Source organism: Xiphias gladius, chromosome 2, assembly GCF_016859285.1.
Source record: "Xiphias gladius isolate SHS-SW01 ecotype Sanya breed wild chromosome 2, ASM1685928v1, whole genome shotgun sequence".
In the NCBI taxonomy this organism is placed as follows: Eukaryota; Metazoa; Chordata; class Actinopteri; order Istiophoriformes; family Xiphiidae; genus Xiphias; species Xiphias gladius.
In genome coordinates, this window is record NC_053401.1 from 10,075,838 (window position 1) to 10,101,395 (window position 25,558).

A 25,558-nucleotide genomic window follows, 5' to 3' on the forward strand; every position below is an offset into this window, starting at 1 on the left:
AATCAGACGCCTCTCCTGTGCTGCCACACATCCACAAACAGAGGTGATGTAGAGGGCAAATAAGGGCTTTTATCCAATTGGGCACTTTAACCACAATTAAAAAATAAATCATTAAAATCCAGCCTCTTCTGAGCTTTGACTACCATAGGATTATCTTAATCAAGGAGGACAGGTCTCACCCATGAGAATTACATAAGAGGCAAGTAGTGAATATCGGTGACTTGGCAGGTCGGACACGTCCTATCTCCCTATTCAGTGTGCTGTTCTACTTAAAGTGAAAGTCTATTTTTGGACAGTGGCATTCACAGCCACAACAGAAGAGTCTGGAAATTAAATTCAGTTCACTGTCTCTCTGCCCTGAAGTACCTGGTCCTCAGTCTGTATGGCTGCTGCCTCCGTCTTTCTCTCTGTTCATTTATGATGTTTCCATTTCTCTTGCGCTTTTTCTTTCCCTGCCTCTCTGATTCTCTATGTACATCTTAATCTCTTTTATTGTCTGTCATTATTCCTTTTTGATAATGTCTTTATGTCTTTTAAACTCATTTTGAATCTAAACTTTATAAAGTATAAAAATTAACATTTAGTCTAATACATTTATGGGATGTTTCATTTTTCTTTATCTTTTTTAAGTTATAATTTCAATTATTCTGATGTGTATTTCGTTGTTTAGGATATAATTTTCTTCTTTTTAAGTATGATGGGTTTATGAAGGAGATGAAATTCAAAGTTTGGGTTGTTCTTTTTGTTTTTCTGTCTCCTTTTAGGGTAACAGAGTTAGGCTTTAATACAATATCCCTAAGAATTACATTATTCAATATGCACTATGACCTTTAACACATCCTGAACCAAGCAGAATTGAAATCAACAGAAGCACTTTTCATTAACAATAGAAACAACAAAGAACTGATAAATTTATCAACATATTAAGCTCAGTATGAATACAGTATCACACTGCAATGGCGATGGCACTCTTAAAATGAGCAAAAAACACCTGTATTAGACAAGGTCCAGGGAAGGATGGCAGGAGTTCTGAAGGAGGAGAACTGGCCTAATCCCAGAGAACGAGAGGTGACGAAAAGACAGAGTGGGAGAAATGAGAGAGAAAAGATTTGTAGAGGAGGTTACAAGAATAGTGTTAACTGGGTTGTTAAAAGAAATTTCCATGCCTGATTAGTTGTAAGGAAAATGAGTAGGAACATGTTGAAACACCTATAATTATTACTATTAAACTATCTGTGGCTTTTTAACCTTTACAAGTCTAATAGTGTAAATTAGCAGTTTCACTTAAAACACGCACATGCTCTCCACATAATTAAACAAATATTAATGGTTTAACTAGAACTAAAATAAACATTATTTTAAATATATAATATAAATATTTTTAAATTTTTCTATGCAATGCAAAACTTTATCACTCACCGGTACCCTGGATAAGGGGGTTTTAGATGGAGTGGTCTGGCCAAAGGATGAGGCAGGGATGACTGCAGAAATTGAAATCACAAAGTTAGAAAGCAACATTATAAAAACACAGGTTAACTAACATTGGCACACATAAGTTAACATCGTCAACATATTTTTCTACCTACCATTCTGTGCAGGGGTTGAAATAGGTGTCCCAGGGCCTTGGATTGGAGCAGGTGAGCCCAGTGACCCCAGCGCTAGGCTGGAGGGGGGCTGAGGAGGATTTGCTGGCAGACTGGAGCCAGGTGTGGTAACAGTTGTGGTGGAGGTAGAGCTGGGCCCCATTGGGGACGAGGTGCCTGCCACAGAGGCTCCGGAGGCAGGGTCAGTAGCCAAGACGTCTCCCTGGGTGGAGGGCACTCCTCCACCAAGGTCCATGAAGAGAGACCGCAGCTTCTTCTCCAGAGCTTGGATGTCATCCGGTTTGCCTTGGGACTCAGCGGATGCCTCACACCTGAGAAAGATTCTAATGAATGTTTTGCAATTTTGCTTGATAAATGACTTAAAAGTCCCTGACACATTGTTTGCAAATCCTGAGTATTATGTCAAATATTCATAATTAAAAATAAGCAACAGTCAAAGTTAAAATTTGAAAATAGCATCCTTAGTTTCAATTTAATCAGTGTGTAACACTAATAAACTCTGGGTATCCTCACTGTTGGGTGTGGTTTGATCAGTTCACTTCAAACAAGTGAGATGATTGCAGAAAAAAAACACAAATACAGAAATACAGGGAATACATAGAGAAGAGTACGAAACTGTGTAAGGACAAGAAAAGTAGTAAGGTAGTAATAATGAATAAATAAAGAGACTAAATAAAGACATATCGTCCACCTCTCACCTTGTGTCACATTCCCCACAGTGTGTGTGTGTTTGCCCAGGCAGGGCTGCTGTCTGCGGCTGGGAGTGGACTAAGGTTGGTTGGACTGAAGGAACATTTGTGGTCACTGGCTGAAGCCCCGCAGAAGAGGAGGAGGATGGAGGGGGAGTGGGGTGGGAGGCGGCAGAGGGAGCGAGCTGGGGGCCTGGGATGACAGTAGTGGGGATGACAGAGGAGGAGAGGGAAGGAGCAGAGGACGAGGGGGGAGAGACTGAAGGATGATTGGAGGAGACTTCACTGGCTGTAAGAGTGGAGGAGGGAGGGGAGGATACAAGTGGAACAATCTGGGCAGAAGGAGGGGAGGTGAGCATTGATGGGTGGATGCTGGAAATGCTTGCCGGTGGTAAAGTGGAAGGTACTGAAGTAGCAACGACAGCAGAAACTGTTTGGGACTGAGACAGGGCGAAAGCCTGGGGCTGAATTTGTGCTTGTCCCTGGACCTGCAACTGTCCCTGGGGTTGGGACACAGCCTGCATCCCTGGCTGTGAAAGTGCTTGTGACTGAAGGATGGACTGATTCACCACAGTAGGAGGAGGAGAGGAGGAACAAGGAGGACTGAGACAGACAGCGGGCACAGAGGAGGGGGTGGAGGATGAAGGGGGAGGAAGAGAGGCATCCAAGACCTGCTCCTGTGTCGCTTTTAAATTAGCAGGGACAAGCCCAGCAGTGGCATCAACAGTTGGACTGGTGGTGCCAGCCTGTGAAGGAACAGGGGCAGCTGCAGGCAGTAGAGAAGGATGGGTGGAGTGGATGGAAGCTGGGGCGGTGCTGGGTCCAGCGTCATACGGATTCTGGTTCTGTCTGAGCTCAAAAAAGGCTTGTTGTAAGCTGATTGCTCCTGCAGACTGGGATAACCCCAAACCTTGGCCTGGAGTCTGAGATGGAGCTGGAGCTGGCCGAACTGGAAGCAAACAGAAACACAATTTTAAGCCACGAAACCCAATCGTCTTCACTGTGAGTTTTGGTGACATCATGTAATTCCCAGCATAGCTCCACCCAGCACACGTCTTACCAGCCAGTATTGAAAATGCCTGTGTGGGTGTGCACAGCTTTTGATCCGCTAAGTAACTTGTAACTATAGTTGTCAGATAAATACAGTTGAGTGAAAAGTACAATATTTCCCCCTTAAATGTAGTGGAATAGAAGTGTAAAGCAGCATTAAATTGAAATAAATCAAATAAAAGACAAACACTTGTACTTAGTTACTGTCCACCACTGCACAGGACCAAGAAGATGATTGTGAAGACATGTTTGTAAAATCAAATTAATGTCACTATCCCATAACAGAGACAGTTAGAGGGACATGCATAATAAAATCCTGATTGACATTGGTAACTTTCGGTGGAGGTAATTTCATGCTATTTTTGAGTTTGACAGAAGTCTACAAACCATGACATGTGACAAGTTATGTCAGTGACCTTTTGTTTCATTTTGTCACATTTCGTTTAGTCTTCCCTCCGCCTTGCAAAAGTATGTGAATCCAGGAATAAAATAAACCGTATTTCTCCTTTGCGTTATTCAGAAAAATTAGGAAGCACTAGAAGGACTACAATCACTGATTTATTTCTTCTTGTCTACATTTTGCTGGCCATGAAATTTGAACACTGTGTAAAGCAAAATGTATTTTTTAAATATACTTTGAATAGAATAATGTATACATTTCCCAATATCTGATAGAAGATTGGATACAGCTATTTATATTCCAGTGTTCAACCAGATGACCCTACGGTATTAAATTAAATATAATGCCAGTGTGTTATTGAGTTTGGACAGAACATTTGGGCAATTTCCTCCAAAAGCATTATAGCTTAATCTGATAAGTATATATATGTGAGTGTGTGTGTGTGAGTGTGTGTGTGTGTGTGTGTGTGTGTGTGTGTGTGTGTGTGTGTGTGTGTGTGTGTGTGTGTGTGTGTGTGTGTGTGTGTGTGTGAGATTTAGGGTGAATTTTAGGTGTCCCTGAAGCTGCAACTTCACACACAACGTAACACCTGGGTCTTATTTTCATATTTCTTATTTTCATTTTGCTCATCATAATGGTAACATATCAAAATGTTATGATAGAGATCTAGGAGTAAAGCAGGGAAAGGAACATAAGTAGTCAAAAGACTGGATGGGCTGTAAACAAAACCAACTTGTACTTATTTGGAAATTAAGACAACTCAGCTGTTAGCTGACCTTTAAAATATCACACACACAAACACACACACACACACAATCTTTACCTGTTTCAACAGGGGGTACAGGGGCAGGAGAAGGAGAGGTGGGAAACATTTGTTCCTTCAGCCTGGCTTCAGGTACGGGGCTGACGATGAACCTCCGACCTGCTGAATGGACCACTTGGGCTGTTGCACTGGGAGGGATGTCTGGAAAGAAAGAAACAGTGATACACAGCATTGTTATTTGTCAATCTCCCAGGGACTAACAATACTATTCTCTCCGGCAGTTCATCTGCAAAAAACGTAAGTAGATTATTATGACTATCATAACTGTTATTTTTACCTGGCATGGGGACAGATATAGCAGGAATCTGCTGCTCCATGTCACCTGTCATCTGTAGATCGATATGACAACACATTGTAAAGACTGAAAGATCAACTGTGACAAATAAACAAAGTTGCAGATGATTACAATTGTAATTTTCTGGGTTGAGTGCATACTGTACAGTGTGTGTATATATATGTGCCCACACTATATGAAACTTTTCACTCTAATTTTCACTCTCAAAGCAGGGATCTTATAATTTCTTTAAAATCAAAACACCAGTTACAATTATGTATCAGCAACTTTCAACCCAAGAAAGAAAGAAAGAATCAGTGTTGTTTTTACCTGGCTGTTTGTGTCTCTTTCCAGACCCTTCTCATCAGCATTCTCTATCACCTCCCTGACCTGCTCAATGAATGACTCCCTCTCACTCTCCAGGATAAACTCACTCTGGACCTGGACGGACAAACGCACACGGATGACAAAGAATAGACAGCACGCGCGCTGGCATGTGAGGCATATTCCAGCCTAACACAGAGCTTTTAATGCATTAATATGATGGGAGAGAGAGTTAATTGATCAGATGAGTCGTAGAGAAAATGAAAGTGGCAGTGTGTGTACCATGATCTGAGCTATCTCCTCAGGGTTGTCACCATCCAGGTCAAACCTGAAGGTCACCATCTTCCTGTTGTGGGTCTCCAGCTGACACTCTGCTACCCTGTCTCCTCGGTTGGAGATCTAACATGCATGCGCGGACACAGACACAGACACAGACACAGACACAGACACAGACACAAACAGTACACACAGAGAGAAAAATACAAGTACAACATAAAGAAGGAGGCAGAATATAAACTGATGTGTCTCAATAAGATGCTTTTCATTATTTTTCACTGCAACTCATAACACTAACAACCAAAAAATGCCGACAGTGGGTAAAGTATAAAAGAGGATTTATTGTTTAATTATGACATTATAGGCTTTTTGGGATGTGCTATTACATTGAGAACATTGAGTTTCGCCTTGGAGATCTTCTCATGGCGTGATCGACTTCGTACAGAACGTCTCTGATGTCGCTTCGTGGAGCGCCCTTCATGACGACCTCCCCCTCCTCCCTCGTTGCCGTCACTCAGACCTGAAGTCTCAGAGTGGCCACTAAGGTAAAAAGGAGAGATGGACGCCAAATATAATAAGAGAAAAAGAAGTAAATTGGCGTAGAGTGAGAGAAAGCATCACAAAGTGATCACGAACATTTGTTTTTGTTTGAGGACTGTAGCATCAGTTCAGTAATTGTGTTTGTGGTCTTGTGCATTAATTACCTCTCTATAGATGAGAGAACTTGAGGTGGCTGTAGTTGGGACTGGGACAGCTCTGAAGACTGAGAGGCAGACTGAAACACACACAGGCACGTGAAAATGCACATATATATACTCACTCAGTATAATCACCCACAACACGACCACCAACACCAGGGAAATTTTGAGGAATGAAAATACAGCAGGAAAGCATGAAATATAAGCAAAATGCGACAAAGATAAGAGAGAAACCTAAGTAGGTTACAAGCAATGCCTTCATGATTTTAGAGTAGCAAGAACTTCACTGAATTAAACTAAACATTGAAGGAGGGAAAAAAAAGCAATAACTGCCACGGAAGAGACAATAAATTGTATTGTGTTTATTAGATGCATACAGTAACACATGCATCCATTTCTCATAGTTAAGGTCTATAAATTATGACTTGGAAATAAATAAAAAACAAGTGGTCTGAATGAGAAGTTCATCTAAGGCCGACTCTGCGGACAGTGATAAATTGATTCTATTAAACACCAGTTATTTGGACCAATTAAAGCTGTGTTTTGCAGTTTTTACAGGTGTTTTAAGTCTTTCACTGGCTCAATGACTTCACACAAACAACCCAGGAAACTTTTCCAGCAATTACCTGATTGTGGGTTTTTCCACTGATAAATAAATCAGTGTTGCTACACTCAAACCAACCTATTCAACACCAAAGACCAGACTGGTTATTTTGAGTAAAGGCACAGTAAACCACCTATGAATCATAGATCTAATAAAATTAGACTAAACTGACTAAATCAGACAAAACTGTTTGCAACATAAAATACCATATAAAACAGCAGGGCAAGTTTTAAAACATAAACATGGAAGAAACAAGCCATTAATATTAAAATCACCCTTTTATAACCCTGTTAAATATGCAGTTACACTACAGTTAAGACTGGTGGCACAACAGACTAGGGCAACAACACAAACTGGTTTTGTTGTTACACCTAGTAATACCTTAATGGGTATATTCTAGTTCCTTTTATTAACAAGAACTTGATATAACTTGAAGTAGCCTAAATATACCAGAATCTCTCTCCTGATATTTACAATAAAGTTTGCTTGTATAGGTTATGAAAGTTATACAGTGAACTGAAACTCACAACTTACTGTAGAGGCAACTTTGTGAGTTACCTATACTGAAAAGGGGATGCCATGAAAAACAAAAACAAAAAAACAATCAGTATGAAGCAGTGCCCTGGTTTAAAAAAAGTTTGGGAACCACTACGCTGGTAAATGATTTTTGACCGTCTATAACCAGTACCTGGGGAGGGGCTTCCATGGGGGTATCAGACGGGGCGGTGACTACACTGATGATTGGCACCATAGTGGCCAATGGCTGAGGCACAGATGTGGGCACAGGAGGAAGAGGGGAAACAATAGTAGGCACCACCCCAACAGGGAGTGGCAGAGGAGAAGGTGGGGAAGCCACGACAGCTGTCGGCATGGTAATAGGAAGGGATGGCGACGGAGAATGGTGCGTCACCAAGGGAACGGTAGAGGTAGACGGAGTTACACTGGGCTGAGAAGAGGAGGAAGGGCCAGAAAGAGGATGAGGAGGAGGGTAAAAAGTGAGAAAAGGAAAGGAGCAACGTCACAGGGAAGATGAAGAAGTAGATAAAGCTGTCAAGTGATCAGCTGTGCACAGATAGATTGGCAAACTACAGCCGATCACCTTGGTAATGGTACAGTGAGCTGAGGATGGTCTTTATTTTAACTGTTGTTTCATCTAAAATACAATAAAGGCTTCACATCAAAATATGAATGTGCCTTGGAAAAGAGCAGATAACAGATCTGTCAGCTTGAGAGTCTTCATTGGTCTCCATGATAAATCATGTTAAAATCAAGACTCCAGAGGAAAAGAGCCATCCATAGTTCCTTACCCATTACTGACACGTTGGACTCTAAGATCCTCAACAAGCTATTTTCTGAACAAGACAACTGGAACATGGATCAAGCCCATCAATGACAACATCTCAAGCTTTTCAATCAAACTTTGTCACAAACTTTGTGACATGACAATTGTGTAAAACACACACCACTCTAAGACAATGCAACCAAAGAAAAAAAAAAAAAACTAATTTCTACAGACAGTGTGTAGCACGGTTTTAAAGGTTTTGTAAGACCAAGCTAATTCTTTGTGCAATGCAGATGTGCAACACTCTTTTATACCATATTACAAACAGGGACACATGGCTAAAAACCTTCTCATATGTTTCTTCCCACTGAGGCTTTACAATACTAAGGTTAGTCTTTTAGCTCACCCGCTTTACCTCTGGAAAAAAAATGTCCTATGAATGGATGCCTCAAAAGTCATGATTTGGAGATAATATAGCCAATAAAATAGTTTGCTAATCTTCACTAGGTTGTTAGAATTAAAGTTGTGAGCCCATGGATGAAAATACTTACATGCTAGTGGAGGAATTAAAAGTTCTTGGTAATTTCTATGTTTTAGAGTGTTATTACAAAATAAATTGATTCTAAAAAAAAGAATAATAATTGTCACACATATAATAAAATTGGTCAAAATAAACTTTACAGAAAAGGTAAAAATTACCAAAAACCTCCATATGTGTAGGAATTTGCTGTCTTTTAAATAAAACTTAGTATGCTATAGTCACTTAAGTTACATATACACTATTTTTACAGTCTATTAATGCACAACAAAACAGAGATAAGTACTATATTGCAAGGAGTGCGTAACCAATAACTCAGTCAAACTGATCAACTTGCTGTTACTTGAGGTAGTCAACCTCTGAATGCTTCAAACATCTGCCATTGGGAACCATTCCCTACAAGTATTCTTCTATTCTATTCTATTCTGCTACTCTATATATAGCACTAACAAAAAATACACTTGAATTGCCTGTCAGACATTACCCTTAAAATGTTATAATCCCTCTAATTGTTACATGTCTACAGCTGTAGACAAACATTTTGCACACATCATTGCTCTTTTACAGATGTAAGTATCTGCTCTATGAGATTTCATTTTACAAAACATGTTCTTATCTGTAAATCTTCAGGTGGCAAGAATCTTATGGACATAGATACAGTTTTTATTTTGTCAACACCATACAGGATACTGGACCGGATCACTGACCCAATTCCCACTTTTCCCCATATTAACCTTTTGTTAATAATCCGTTCTGATCCTAGAAATATTACCTGTCTTCATTTCCATAAAGTTTACTCATGCATTTGCATTCATGCTTTTAATCGGGTGGTTTGTACAAACACCTGGGCTTAACAAAGGAAAACTACTAACTATGGGCATCAACACAATACAGAGCTATATCCAAAAAGCACAAAAACAAGAGGGATTATTATTATATCAATATTCTGTTCAATGTCAAACTAACTAAATCACATTTATACCCTAATTACTTACTAAAATGCACAAATACATACACACACTTATACATAAGGATAGACACATACAGGCACCTACAGTACACCCACACACGCTGCCAACATATTGGTACCTGAACCAGAGCTAGTTGAGCAGCTTGGTACAGAAGATACAGGTGTTCTATACTGGGAGACGGACTCAGGTCACACAACTAAACACACACACACACACACACACACACACACACACACACACACACACACACACACACACACACACACACACACACACACACACACACACACACACACACACACACACACACACACACACACACACACACACACACACAACCATAAACATATGACCAAACACACACACGCATACAGACAGAAACGTAGGAACGTATAAACACGCATAAAAACAAACCCGGTGATAAACAGGCAGCATGCCGATGAGCGAGCCAGAGAATGGAAAGAAAAATAGAAGAAATAAAGTGAGTCGGTAAAGAAGCAAAGTTTAAATTAAACAAAGAACCAATTCAGGATGCGCAAAACATGCAATAATCACACTCAGACCAGGAATGACAATAACGTAATCTTTGAATTTCTTTTCTGTGTTGAACAGCTCTGAGATTTTTCTATTATTGCTGTGCATGTCCACAGTTCATCTGTTTATTTATATGGTTTTATGCCTGTGTGTCAGCTTTTTTTTTTTCCACACCATGTCCACTAGGTTCCAGTCATTTGATACAGTGAGATTTGCTGCGTTTCCACTGAATGTAGAGCTAGTTAACTGACTGTGTAAATGTCTGTGTAAGTGTATGTCCATATTTGTCTTTATGTTCTCCATGTTTCCACATATGAATACACCTACTGTAAAGTATATGGAAAAACAAGGCTAACGCTAGAGATGTTTGGAACTTACAGTAATTCTGAGCTGTGTTCACCAGGACTGTAATGAGTCATTAAAGCTTGGAAATGTGCATAATTACTGTATGTAAAGGCATGTGGGTAGGGATGTGTGTTAGTAAACATAAAAGCAGATATTAATGACAGATACTTGATTCAAGGAGCTGTCTTCCAGGAACTAGTGCCGGCATTGGCACATTAGTAATGTGTTTATTAAGTATCCTACTCCGTATGTATTGAAATGAAAAGTGTTGCTGTACCTGTGCAGGCAGAGCTGTGTGTGTGGGGCTCTGAACTGATGTACTGTTCTGACTGGATGAAGCGCCCTAGAGAGAAAACACACACAGAGAGAAAGAAAGAATGTGGGACAGAGAGTATGAATGTAACCATCAATATGCACATCAACATCCTTTTTTGGTTTTATACTTTCTTTAACTAGTGCAGTTCCCAATCATGTCCTGCTTATAATAAGCTAGATAAACTCAAATTCCACTTATGAGAAGCCAAACTTAAACATGGAAAATGTCAGCTGGGAAAATATATTTCATTTTATTGTTATGTTTATCCCCTTTATTGTTAATTTCCTGATTATTTGTTGACCAAGATAACAAACTGCAAAAAGTTCAAAAATTAGATGTTAATTTTGTGATTTCAAATATGACAATTAGCTACAAATCTTTTGTAAAACATATAAAAGGTGTTTAATATGCCTTTATACATTTTACAAAAGATTGTGGAATGCAATTCTTACGTAAACATGGTGAATATAAGAGTGAAGCAGTGGCTATTTTGGTAGTTCAAAAAAGATATTACATTCCATCTTACTCTGACAATAAGCATTTGATCTGAACATTTCATGCTCAGTCAAATCAGTTTAGGGCTGCAATAAGTTCATATCAGTGGTGTGTATGCTGGGGGCACAGTTTTTAAAAAAAGACTACAGTATTACTGCAGGAAAAGTGCCAGCTCTGTGGGAGTGGTTGCCATGAAGCAAAGGCAAAAACTTCAAAGAAAAAGCCGATATATGAGTTATTACCGTATAAGCACAAAACTAGGCTGGATCTACTTTTGTGTTTTATCTTTATGGGGTTTGGACATCAAGGGAAGGCATTATAAATGTGTGAAAACTGATAATGTAAGGTGAAAAGGGAAAAGAAGTGAAAAAAATCTGGATGTATAAACAGTGACTTGAATATACTGGTTTCTTCTGTTGTTTTCTGGTAGTCTTACTTGTTGGGAGGTCCCAGGGGGAGCTGGCTGGGAGGTGGAAGGGACTAGGGGGGGTCCTGGTGCGGGCTGGGGGGCGGGAGCCTGAATCTGCTGCTTAGAAACAGATTGAGACGAAGAAATACAGAAAGATGGACAGAGAGAAAGAGATGCAATGTTGTACGATATAAAACGACGGGGGATGAAGGTGAGAAATCAAGAGAGATTGGGAACAGGGAGAGAGAAAAAAAGGAGACAATTAGTACATGTTTGTAGCTTCGAGATCAGAAACTGTACATGAGTGCAAACACAAGGTACTTATGCGGTGTCTCCTCTAGTGATCAATTTTTAGTCTAGATTTTCTTCTTGTGTATGCACACATGCACACAGACAACACTTATGAACACTAATCCATCTCGCAACAGATATATGCACACCTACACCTACTGCGTGTATATGCACATATACACAGCTTGTAGTGTAGCGTGTACAACAGTACAGACACTGTACTGGGGTTAGGCAGGGTGTAAGTACAGGGTTTTTTTTTTTACATGCAGGTCAGACCCTAAGTGATTGGAAGTGATAATAAGTGGCTGTTACACAATCAATGAAGCACAGAGTAGGAGCCTGAATATTGGCACTAAGCACTACACTTGAAATATTACACTTAAAGATGAAGATTGAAGATTAAAATTAAAGGTCAGTCCTATGACCTTTCCTAAACCCCACCTTTCTCGAGCTCTAAAAAACATAGACCCTGAAATTTATTTACACAAGAATCCTTAACCAGGCTCTGATTGGTTTAAAATGTCATAGAAATTAGGAAAAAAAATAGTTAAATAAAACCCTGTGCAGGTTTCCTTTCTATTTCCAGAAACTTTCAAATCATTCACGTTTGATTCTTTGTCCTGGTACATTTCTGGTGAGCATCAAACCTTACAGGGCTTAACTAATCCTACCTGAATTCTATGAATGATCTGTGATACTGACTGCACCATACGGGTAGTTACGACTGATCTATTGTTGACTGAACCCTTAGAAGGTTGTATGTAACTTTAAACTTGTCATAAAGCTCGCCCTTACAAAGTGTGGTGGGAGCTTAGAGTTAAGTATAGTTGCACCACCACACTATTACCAGCCTTTTTCTAACATCATAGGCAGTCACATAAACAAAATAAAGAATTCCACAGCACAGAAATTTAATAAATAAAATTTAGAGAAAGATCAAGAACGTAAGATAAATGACCAGAAACAAAAAAAAACATAACGACAGAAAACAGAAAAAGATTGAAGAGATGAAAAGAAAGGCTAGTAATTCTAAGTGGTTCAAAGCAAACAATGTAGAAAGCGTAGATGACACTGATAATATCAGTGTTCTAAGGGTTTATTGAATTTCAACTGCAACCTTTGTACCCTGTGCAGGGAAGATGATTTCCTGGCTGTACAGGAAATGAGAGGACAATATGCTAAAATAAAGAACTGACTTGAAGCCAAGATCTTCAGCAATTACAGCACAAAACAACAGAAAGAATCTAAAACACACAAATGATGTGTCTCTCTGCATGGTTACATTGCCAGGTTTGTCTAAGCCCCGTCGATTTTGTTGTATGTTTCTGTGTGTTTGACCATACAAATCAACAAAGTCTCGCAGCCTTATTATACTTCAATGATTTTCTTCTTCATGTACCAAGAATTTATAATTCCTCCAAGATTAACTGCAGATTCGTTACTAATAATGCTATTCAATGTATAGATGTCTAGAATAGATAGCTATATTTTGAAGTTTTTACATCTATAATGTTCACCATGTGGTAGTTATGCTTATCTTTGGATCAAATGGACTTTGGATTTGTATGAGCAAAAATTCAAGTATACCATACATGCAGTATACCTGCACAAACACACATTTCTCATATACATTGATATATGAACATACATACAAAACATTACTTACTGATAATGACAAATAAATCAAAAACACAACTAAGACATAAAGGAGGGGGCTTAAACCGCTTGCTTATAAAGCTTGTACACCGGAGAGTGTCTCAAAGACTACCTTCTGAATGTTGCTTTTTAAGAAACTATTACTTGACTAATAATAGTAACTCTTACGTTGGACTTGAAAGCTAATGTTTCCGGTCTCGGTCTTTCCCAGATGTTCTCTGGGGCATGCCTCTCTCTGTAAATCCTTACAGAAGTAGCGCTGACAAAAGCCATGCTCTTGACAAACATTTTTCTACAAATTCTTCTTCTATAAGCAAACACCGTCATCGAATGAATAATGTGACACGTTATGAAGGCAGACCATGAGACTCGCTCTGTGGTGTGTCTGGAGGAGGGGTTAAAATCACAACCAAAGACTACATTGTGACAAATAAGCATCAGCTGGGGCTCCTCGGTCGGTATTGTAAAAAAAAAAACAAAAAAAAAAAACGGGGATCGGTACAACGGACTCTGGGTCAAATTACTACTATAAATTAATTCAGCTGCTTTTTCTAGAATGATTTGAAATGATGTTTCAAAATTGCAGACTGGTAAATGACCTTACTGGTACAAGATGGTGCATTAATGAATGCAATAACTGTCTTTACAATGTTAGAGGTCTATGGCAATGTATATGAAATTCTCAATCTATGGGATGTTGAGAATTTGCAGTCAAATCAGAAAGAAAGAGAATATAATACCCTAATATGGCAATTACAATATATCCAACAATTGACAGCTGATTGCAGATCTTTGCTAAAAAAAGCAACTATGTAATTTAAACTAGTAACTGACCCAGGGGTCTAGGGGTGTTTTGAAGGTCTAGACTCAGTACCAGAGTGGGGTTAGCGGCCTGCATGGCCAGCAATGATTCATGGTATGTCATATCGGGTTGGGCCGGTACCACCCCTCCATGCCGGGCCCAGGCGCTCTGGATCAGAGACTCCAGATGAGTTGATGATGCTCCCCCAATCAGGAGCTCAGATGGGGTGGGAGGGAGAAAGCTCTGCATGGAGGGTGGATGTCCCTGGGGATCTATGGTAAGCCCTCCCGCTGATGAATCGAAGAGCGCAGTGGAGGATGAGTGCGGGATGGACTGAGCGGCTGAGGAGTCAAATGGGGTGAGGAGAGGTGGGGGAGGAGGTGACTGGAACTCTCCTGTGTCAGAGGAGGCCAACGAGTCACTAGAAGGTTCTGGGCTTCTGTCCTTTGTGGTTACACCTGTGTGGTGAAGAAGAAGGCTTCCTGGAGGTAAAGGGAGCTCGGGACTGACATAAGTGTACAGCTCTTCTGTCACTGGCTGGAGGCGGCTGTAGGTGCCTGAACCACCTGATCCAGTTCCAGTGTTGTCTTCCAGAGGGAGGTCCATGGAGCTTCTTCGGGCCCGGTAAATTCTGGATGCCAAGAGGCTTGGGTCTCCAGCAGCAGCTGCAGCAGCGGCAGCTGCTGCTAAATGGAAGTCAAAAACACTGCCAGTAGGTGGTGGGGCGTCAGCTATTACCAGTGGTGCAGAAATAGGGAAAGCGGAAGGGGAAGCATGCTGTGTTGGAGGATAGCAGGCATCAGATGATGAAGAAGAAACTGACCCAACAGTGGAAGCACTCATGGGAGGTAAGGGTGGAGGGACTTGACTATGTGTACTCATTCTTTGCATGATGTGAGGGTGCAGAAACCCTGGTTGAGATGGAGGACCAGGATCAAAACCCAAACTAGCAGCAGCTGCTGCTGCTTGCATCTGCTGATGGAAACTCAAGTGACCAAGCTGGTGTGCAGTCATTGGGTATCCTCCATATGCCATTGCTTCATAATGGTCCAATAAGGCAGCTTGATTTAGACTCAATCTCCTCACTGCTTCCTCATGCTCTGCTCTCATGTCTTTATAGCCGTACAAACTCGGGTCAGATTGTCCTGGGAGATGCAGTGGCTCCCCAACACCAAGTCTTTGAGCCGCTGCTGCAAAACCAGGATTTACCATTAACAGAGAGGGGGTCTCAACGCCCTCCATCCCAGAAAAAGGGTGCAGGCTGCTCCCATAGCGAGTGTAGGCTGGTTGGAAGTGCCGGGTGTGTGCCTCAAGAATGGATGTGCTCTTGCGTCGCTGGCTGTTGTAGGCCTTTGGAGGCCCAGTGGGTGGAGGCGAGAATGAAATGGGGCGCTCGGGGATGGAGGGGAAGAAAATAGTAGGGGGATCAGGAAGAGTTGGGAGGGGAATGCTCCCTCCTGGTCCTCCTCCTGCACTTGTTCCTCCACTGTAGGGGTGTGGCATTGAATGCTGCTGCGACAATGAGATACAATGGATTTAAGAATGAAACTCAGAGAATGAGAGAGAGAGAGAGAACCAGAGCAAAGGCCCACATGAAATGGATAAAATTGTCAAACCGTCAAAAAGAGCATACTTTCAAAACAAATATATTCTCTCTCTACACTAGAAACAAAATGACGTGGTTAAATTAGGACAGAATATACCTAAAAAATGTAGAAAGACGTAGTGAGATGCAGCAAATTGGTAATATAAAGATACAAAGCAGGATACAAAAGGCTGGTAGACCAAGTTAAACACTGGTACAGCACAAAGACAGGCAGACAGCACAGAGACAAGACAGAGAGAGAGACACACACTGATAGCTCGCAGCTAAATAGAAAGTGGAGTATTAAATGCAAAGACAGGAAGGCCCAAATGCTGGCTTTAAGCTCAACAATATCCTGATGCATCTGCACTCAGGAGAACTGTCTTGTATTTATGCTTATCCCTGCAAAATGCTGACCTTTCAACTAAGTAGCTACAGCTGGCAACTTCAAATTAAGACACAAGAAATATGTAAAAAAAACAAGGAAATGGTTCACAATATACATAATTCAAGGCATGGGTCTACATAACCTTGACCTAGTATATAGATGAATTGCTTCTCTTTTGCTTTTGAGACAAAATCTGAATGAGGGCTTTGGTTGCAGACTATTTCTATAAATAATTTGGCATAAAACTTTTCCTTTTTACAAATGTTGTCCAAGAATAGACACCTGAAACAAGGTTTTTTTTTTAACTGACTGATAAATTTTGAGAGAGCAGGAAAACTGATTCATTGTGTGATGTTGAACTCTTTTCTTTTTCTTTTCCAAATTCAAAAAGGCTTAATGTTTCCCGAGGCTTAGGGCACTGACAGTGAGCTGCAACATCCCTGGTTCACATCTAGCCATGGACCTTTTTGGATGTCCTTCTTCATCTCTCTCTCTCTCTCTCTCTCTCTCTCTCTCTCTCTCCTAGTTTCCTATCATCTCTCCACTATTAAACTATCTTATAAAAGCATTCAGTGCCCAAAAAACACCTACAGAAACAGACCGAAAAGGTGAGACACAAGAGAAAAGTCCCAGGCAGCTTCAAGCACAGAAAAGAAAAATGTGTGCTACTAACCCTGGCACTGATCTGTTCCAAAGTTTAAGCATTTAATTCATTATTAAAACTTTCTTTACATTTTGGATAAAATAACTTTCTTATGGCCAATATTTTGTGCTCATTTCATTTTGAACATGACGACTTTAATAATTTTGCCTGTCACATGAGCAGTTTTCCTGATGGCAGATGCAATGGGTATTAGACATTTGTACCTTAGAGTGAAGTTAAGGGTCAAGAAAATCATTCTGACTTTAATAAAAACACAAGGTGGTCTACTAGAGGGAGTGAAGAGAGGGAAAGAAAAATTGATGGGTAGAACGACAGACTCACAACAGTGTCTGAAAGCAAATTAAGATTGAGGTCATATTAATCTATTTAAAATATAGGTGGCACATAGAATGCCTTAAATTTAGAATACATATGTAGACTTTTTCTACTGACTTAATATTGTATGATTAGATTTCAAGCCAATGTACAGTACTGGATAAGCCCACACAATTTAAATCTCCGTGCTACATAGTTAGCTCAGCTCTCATTATATTAGACTTTCTTAATTTAAAAACTATGAAGAGGAAAGATCCTGTATACATATCAATATTCAGTAAAGGGGGCTAGGAAGGCTACAGTGGTTATAAACCAGTTCAAGATTTTTTTTCTACTGTGCATGTTAACTTGCAGTTTCAGTGAACTCGCAAATAAATGTAATTTTCAGATTCTCTTTGGTTTTCTACATATTTCTTTTTGGGCTTTACTTAATTGTAAAAAGCTGTGACAGCTGGAGTAATCACAAGGTGTATCAAACAAATCTTTCATACGTTCTCTGTCATCCCCGCAGTTCGAACAAATTACTGGTACTTGCACAGTACATTTAATTTGTCAGCGTTTTCCATTTACTGTGACTATGTGCCCTCTTCTGATAAATACTAAAAAGTTATTTTAGCAGTTTTCTTTTCTTTAATTTCAGACCGCAGTGTGGCCCATATCATTCATCTTTCTATCTCTCCCTTCCTCTCCAGTTCTTACCACCACTGTGGTCCCTGGTTATTAAGATTGTGAACCTACAGGGGTGGAGAGGGCAGGTAGACTGGCCCTCCGCTGCCTGGCCCTGGGCAGAGAGGAGGCAGAGTGAAGGGGTAGGACTGTCTCCAGGGCCTTGGAGAGGCGCCCAGCGAATGTATCCCTCACAGCAGCGAGAGGCATGCAGGGGGAGGTGGTGATGTAGGAGGATGAGGAGGACAGATCTGGAGGAGGGGTGGAGGGCTGTTTTGGAGGAACTGCCAGGGGCGGAGGAGCATGGGAAAAGGAGTAAGAGGAGGGGGGTACGCAAACGGACATGCTACGACTTCGACGACGGCGTGACGCAGGCTGTAGGTCAGGAAGGGGTGATGGAAGAGGGTGGGATCAACATGAAAAACACAAACAGGAATTGAAATACAAAAAATTACTTAAACAAAGAAAACAACAGTAAAAGGAAAAACATAAAAATTCAGAGATTAAATTAAGAAAACACCAACAAAATCAACTATGTGATTTAAAAAAGTTACCAAATAAATAGTCACAGTTTGTGATACAAATACTTGGTTTTTACTTCCATAATTAGAATAACAATAAATTAACAAGCAAGATAACAGTTTCTAAATTTTTAAACGATTGAGAGAAAAAAATATCATTCAAAATCATTCTGTAAGGAAAGATCATTGCCCCAGTGACTTTGTAAAAGTAAGTTTCAGTTTTTCCAAAAGTAAATTTCTTAATTGAGCAAAACCTTTACATGTTCTGTATCATGCTGTGAAAAATGTATAACAACACAAAAACACAATAACAGAGACTCATAAATTTTCTTATGACCAAATGCAGTAAAAACAAATGAAAGACAGACTGAAACAGAACAGTGACAAAAGAAACAGAAAAAGTATCTGAAGTCAGTATTATTTAAAACCAAATAAAAAATAAATAAACATCATTGCATACAAGGGAAGGATAATCATCGAAAATAATTCGTTAAGTAGTTATTTAATACAATAAAACAAGTCAGTCTGTCGACACAGAGTCTGCTGGCTCCAAGAAATGACCTTTGATGGGGAAATAAGTCGACTGGGAAATGTTACGTTACTTCAAAGACAGACGTATTTAAAAAAAAAAAAAAAAAAAAAAAAAGCCAAAACCATCACCGAGCTATTCAATCAAATGGCCTACAAACAGAATGATCAACCAGTCAGGTTGAGTGCTGGTAATTTGGAAATCAGAAAACATTTGTAGCCAAAAGGTCTCTAGATGGAAAAGTCTAGTGTGGGAAATTAAATGAGAAATGCTCGCCTCTCCATTGGCATCTACTTATACTGTAAATTGCCCTTGAGCAGGGCATTTGACTCGGGGCTGCTAAAAGGTCAACAATTATTACGGCTAAAACAGCAAGTATGCTCGGGAAACATTCCCTGAGTGAGTGAGGGAAGCTTCGTAAAAAATCCATGGGCCATATGGAGTAGGAGAGTGGGTGGATGTGTAAAAAGAAATAGACAACTTAACATCTATAACAAAAAGGACAGTAACTGAATAAACAATGGATACGACGATTATGTGTGTAGATGAGGGATCATAACAAAGAAAAATGGATTTTAACACACTATAGAAGGAGGTTGAAGGGAAGGGGAAAGAAAGAGCTAACTGGTTGATAAAATGGCAGGACTGAGGGAGAGAGATGCGTGACACCTTGGAGGCTAAAGAAGGAGTAAATGACAGACTTTTATGATGAAATACACAGACTAACTAACTGAAGATTTGAATAAATACCAGACTGCATTATAACTGTCTAAATGGCTAAAATAGTGGCAGACAAAAAGACTGTGTTGTGTTTGTGAAATGCATTGCTTTCTCTCTGTACAATACAAGAAAATAGTGAAATAACCTCTGGTAATCGTCTTCTTCAGGTCAAAGTTACCATCTCCAAATAAAAACCAATCAGCCGCATGCTCCCATGTATTTTGTTCACCACATAACTGTAATTAGAATTCCCAGCCCACTCACAAACACTGCAAACGTCATTCCAGCTCACTCCAACTCTAAAACACGATGCAGTGCTCACTTCAAACTGATGAGTCATTTTCAGCACATCTGTGAGCATGGCACCACTCACAGATGTGTGAAATGTGCAAATGAAACCTAGACATGCATAATGTCTAATCTGGATGACATCACCACTCACCATTGGCTGTGGCGGCTGGGCGTAGCCTGGGTGTTGCTGCGTGGTAGCAGAGGGGGTGGAGGGATAGGGGGTCTGGGGCTGGGAAGGGGGCTGGGTGGAAGGGGGGCAGCTGTACGACATGGTCAGCTGACCGAGGTGAGGGGAGTCAGAGGAGAAAATTGAGGAACCCTGGCCGCTGTCCATACCTCCTTCAGCTGAGAGAGAAAAAGTTGTTGAGATATCAGGAGGGTAACCTTTTCTACTGTCCCTCATAACTCTAATACATATCTACAGTGTAATGAGTTCCATCCTCAGGCAATGGCCTAAACAGACATTCAGAGGTATTTACAAAAAACCTACTTTAAACTATATCTAGTAGGTCTTACATGTGTGTGAGATGCCGGTCTGCTGATAGTGAAGCTGCTGTTGCTCCACTTCAGTCTCTTCTGCCTCTGCCTGTAGACAAAGAAAAGCTATGGTTAAACCAAAGAGAAGGTAACAATACAGAAAAAAAAACCCTCCCGTTTTTACATTACATATGTTAAGCTCTCCCAATGCACACAAGCTCATGCTGACCACATTCAAACACAGAATACCACAACTGGAATAAGGACCATGAAGGGCTTTGACTGCCAGGGGGACATGGGACTAAACATATATCACAAAATGATCCATCACTGGTAAAGACTTCTTTTGTGATGAATGCATAGGGCCAAATCGTTTGCAATACCCAAGTCCTTGGGTATGTTTTCTTAAAAAAAAAAAAAAACATCCTTAATAACTCCTGATCAGTCTGTTGTTCCAACATCCAATCAATCTTACAAAAGGTTAAATAAAGTTACAAACTAACGGAATAACAAATTCAACAAACCTGTGTGTGTGAAGTTTTGAGTGTTTCTTGTTGCTGTTGATGCTGTTGTTGTTGATGCTGTTGTTGTTGATGCTGTTGTTGTTGATGCTGTTGTTGTTGCTGCTGTTGTTGTTGTTGCTGCTGCTGCTGCTGCTGTTGTTGTTGTTGTTGTTGTTGTTGTTGTTGTTGTTGTTGTTGCTGCTGTTGTTGTTGCTGTTGCTGCTGCTGCTGCTGCTGCTGCTGTTGTTGTTGTTGTTGCTGTTGCAGCTGTTGCAGCTGTTGTTCCGCCTCCTGTTTTCTCTTCTCCTGTTCCTCGCGTACCAGCTGCCTCTGTTCTCTCTTCCTCCGGATCAGAGACACGCGGTCCTTAATAGCCTTGGCCATGGTCTTATGGTCACCCTCAGCAACATAGCCAGACTCAACCTGGGGGGTTAGGTGAAGTCAGACAGATACACTTTTTAAAAAACAGGCAATTGCTTAACTCCATCTATCACTGTCTCCAAAACTCCAACCCTTTATACATCAACCCCTCCCTTTCCATCTCCCCTTACTATATAGTTCTTTCTATCCAATATCCTTCCTTCTTCTCCTTTGATTAAATCTATCACTTCTTCACTCCACCCATACCACCCTCCATCCTTCCATTACATCCTCCCCTTCTTCGTGCATACCATTTCCTGGGCCACATCTTCAGGGACATCCTTGTTCAGGTCAAAAGAGAACTCGATGGCTTCGTTGTCTTTGTATTTGCCTAAAAACAAATAATGTACATATTACTGGTCAGGCTGCTGTCCCTCTGTTAGTAATAAAATTTATATTGTAAATATAATGCTATTAAACAAAATAAGTGCTTGATTCTTTAACAGCTAAAGAGTGATTATCGAGCCGCTAAGATTAGCCAGGTTAGGACAAATATGTGTGTGTTTATTGGGTATTTTACAATGGCGCTGAATGTGACAAATACTTCAGGAATGACATAAAACATTCCTATTAAAATTTCTTTCATATATAAAATACTAATCAGATGACAAAATAAAATAAATTTTGCCTTTGAGCTTCTTGACGTCTTCTATCCTGAGCCAGAGTTTGATAGCGATCATTTCCCCGTCATCCTCTTCTGCCAGTTCAACCCTGACCCCTGTGTCCTCCTGGAAGAACGCATGGTTCAAAAGGATCTTTATGGCATACCTTGAGTAACAAGAGACAAAAAGATACATTTAGAACAGAGGATAAATGAGGGAAAAGAGTCCTACAGCATTTTCAATGGAAATTGACTTGAAGACAAAAAGATGAAAAGAAATGGGAAAAGAAATATTGCTGGTAATGAGGGAGAAATAGATTTACATCTTCAAGACTGGCAATGGCTTTTGAGTTGATATCAATTTATAAGCTAACAGGACACACATGGTATTTCATTAATCTGCTGGGATTCACAGCATGTTAACAACATTTAGTCCAAAAACAGCCCCTCCTCATATATTTCACATTATGCCATTTGTCCACTTGATGGCTCTTATAAGAAAAAAGACATCAGTATTTAGTAACAGGATTTTTTTTACTGTTCATTTGAATTGTACCATAATGCATTACTGGGTGTAGTGATGATAGCATGATCCAATTCATTTTTATTAACCTTATAGATTGAATGCAAATATTGTGCATTATGGTGGAAAGACTATAGGACCTACAAAAATACAAATCCAAAGAAATCACTATATGTCAACAGATCCAGATCTGGCAGTGATAGCTTATGTTTGTGTGACTCACCTCTCATCCTTGTTTGTTCTGATGCAACCCTCTATAATTTCCTTCACCTCAGGAATGGCTACCTTGTCAAAACTGCCGGGCTTCACTCCCTGCAAAAACCAGATAAACATAAATGCAGCTACACAGCCTACCATAAGTCATCTTAATGACCAGCCCATTTGTTCAAACACGGTTAATGGAGGAAGAAAATAGAGACCGAAGCAAAGAGAAGCAAGTAGGGAGCTGAATCTAAATCCTGAATAAAAGAAAAGAGGGGGCAAGAGAAAATAAAATACTCCAGAAAATACTACATCCTCTCCATCTGTCATACACCTGTATGGACATATAATATGTCAACAAACTTTCTGGTCAATCATTTAATCAATTGATTGCATTTGATTGTTTTGTTTAAAGTCTTCTAGCTCGTGGAACCCCTCCTCAAAATCAGGTGAAATAATCAACAAGGCATTTAAGTAACTAACACAGATCTGAACTTTTAAACTTTTTCTAACAGATCATTTAGATACAAATGCACAAACTAACTCATAAAGATGAGTGCAGATCAAAAGCAATGAAAAATTTAAACTTAAAATAATCACAAAGAGAGAGGAGAGAAAACAGAAAAAAATCGTAACTATAAGTAAATGACTTGTTGGCTGGGTTACCATAAAATATTAAAACAGTTTAATGACAGACAGTTAGGTGGATAGATAGAGGATCAAATAAAGGGTAATTAACTTACCTAGGAAGTATTTAGACAAGCAGAGTAGAGAGTTGTTTGACTGACAGATGTTTTTGAAAAAGGTTTTTAGTCTAAAGTGACTTGTAATACAGATGGACTGACTGTTTATCTCAACCTTTTTGTGCCAGCAAATCACAACCTCTTTCTGCTCTTTCCTCCAGCCGTCTTCCCTTTCTCCTTTACTTTCTTGGCCTGTTTCTCTCCTGCAACCCCCCCAGTTCATCATTACATAACAACCCCCTCTCTGTCTCTCTGTCTCTCTCTCTCTCTCTCTCTCTCTCTCACACACAAGCACACACACAAACTAACACTCACACATTGAGATTCCTGGGCAAAACAAAGTTAGGACTAATGGAGGAAGTAATGGTATTAAGTCTGACAGAAGAAGGGAGGATGAAGGAGAGACAGAGAGAGAAAGCTAGATTTTAGTTTAACAAGGCTGATTGGAGGTAAGGAATGTTCCAGAAGGAGAAGGACCATGAAGCACGGCAACAACATTGTATTTCACAGAATAAGAGGATGGGCCATAAAGAATATCCCCACAATCCTGGCTCTCTCAGCCTTTCACTCATACAAAATATATATATATATACATATAAAAAATAAAAAAAAATCTAAAAGTGTTTCAAAAGGGAAAAAAAAATATTACGTGAAAAAAATACACTATATGCTGCACTATATGCAGTTAAAATGTTAATGGAGGTCTATTCTATTTTCACTTTGTGCAACATGCTAGGCCAATTCTCAAACCTTTGAGCTTGTGTGCCTTTAAAATTAAGCATCAATGTCTACATGTGATCTATTGTCACTAGTTATAAGTTTCTATGGTAACCTGTATGTTTTTTTTTTTTTTTTTTTTTTTTTTAAATAAAGAAGAAAAATGTCTGGAAAAAAAAACAACTATAACTCAGTGTAGCATCAATTATTTTTTCTGCTTTCCTATCCACCTCGCATTTTTTATCCTGTGCCTTTTTAAGGCGAGCCAACTACCAGTTCAACTGACAGTTCAAGCGGTCAATTCAGAATCAATTGGTAGTAATGCAAGAGCCTGGTACCAGTACAGAGATGACCAAGATGAAACGAAAATTCCAGGACAACTTCCAGAAATTGCACAGAAGATTAAAAAAAAAAAAAACAACAAGATTTTACCACAAAACTTCCTATAATATCTTGAATGGAAAAGTAGATCCTGTCAGCTGAGAAGACTGCAAAATGCCAAATTACCAGGCAACTGCTCGATAACTCATCTACAATAAACTGGTCTTGAAACATCAGGGGTTAACTGAGGTTTCAGACTTTGTGAGGGCAGACAGAGTGAGAAATTGAGGGTGGAAAGCTGGAAGGATGGATTAGGCAGCAAAATTAAAGGAAGCAGGTGACTGGGGCACCCCGGGGTTGTCACAAGTTTGTGTGTGTGTGTGTGTGTGTGTGTGTGTGTGTGTGTGTGTGTGTGTGTGTGTGTGTGTGTGTGTGTGTGTGTGTGTGTGTGTGTGTGTGTGTATGTGTGTGTGTGTGTGTGTGTGTGTGTGTGTGTGTGTGTGTGTATGTGTGTATGTTTTCTGTGATAATTCTAAATACAGACAACTGAAGTTTGCTGTTTGGCAAAATTTCTTGCTGAATGAATGCAACAATCTGAGGGAAAATCTCTGTTTCCTCCTACAGTATATGAGATTACTGCTATTAAGTTATCACTCAAACACTTACATACAGACAAAGCTGTGAACCCAGAAGCTGAGGTCACTGAGATAATCAAATATGGTTTGATTAAATTGGGAAAGTCATTTCAGTTTTGTGTGAGTTAGAGAGGGAATATGGAAGGAGAGGGGGAGGATAGTTGGGCAAGAGAGACAGAGGACCAGATAGACATATAGGTTGAAATATACTTGCTGAATTTATTCTGCCCATAAAACTTTTTACATTGAATCCAGAGATTCAGGGACAGAAAGACAGAGGACTGGATAGTTTCTATCACAGGGGTGGTAAGTGGCAGGCAATCTCTATCCAAATCCCTTCAATTTGACTTTTGCTGG

At 39.9% G+C, this 25,558-nt stretch overlaps 1 protein-coding gene across 1 annotated transcript in view; it reads right to left on the minus strand.

The window, feature by feature from the left end:
• wnk1b (WNK lysine deficient protein kinase 1b) overlaps positions 1–25,558 on the minus strand; it is a 93,585-nt gene that overhangs the window by 13,485 nt on the left and 54,542 nt on the right. Inside the window, exons 6-26 of the mRNA XM_040145872.1 lie at positions 22,808–22,896; positions 22,089–22,228; positions 21,712–21,791; positions 21,323–21,463; positions 21,062–21,100; positions 20,577–20,646; positions 20,212–20,405; positions 18,072–18,374; positions 14,454–15,890; positions 11,660–11,752; positions 10,690–10,755; positions 6,145–6,215; positions 5,827–5,980; positions 5,447–5,563; positions 5,171–5,281; positions 4,844–4,895; positions 4,567–4,707; positions 2,303–3,242; positions 1,587–1,915; positions 1,420–1,481; positions 992–1,048 (exon numbers count right to left, since the gene is read on the minus strand). Coding sequence (XP_040001806.1) covers positions 992–1,048; positions 1,420–1,481; positions 1,587–1,915; positions 2,303–3,242; positions 4,567–4,707; positions 4,844–4,895; positions 5,171–5,281; positions 5,447–5,563; positions 5,827–5,980; positions 6,145–6,215; positions 10,690–10,755; positions 11,660–11,752; positions 14,454–15,890; positions 18,072–18,374; positions 20,212–20,405; positions 20,577–20,646; positions 21,062–21,100; positions 21,323–21,463; positions 21,712–21,791; positions 22,089–22,228; positions 22,808–22,896 — 4,686 coding nt within the window. The remainder of the gene's footprint in view (positions 1–991; positions 1,049–1,419; positions 1,482–1,586; positions 1,916–2,302; positions 3,243–4,566; positions 4,708–4,843; positions 4,896–5,170; positions 5,282–5,446; positions 5,564–5,826; positions 5,981–6,144; positions 6,216–10,689; positions 10,756–11,659; positions 11,753–14,453; positions 15,891–18,071; positions 18,375–20,211; positions 20,406–20,576; positions 20,647–21,061; positions 21,101–21,322; positions 21,464–21,711; positions 21,792–22,088; positions 22,229–22,807; positions 22,897–25,558) is intronic.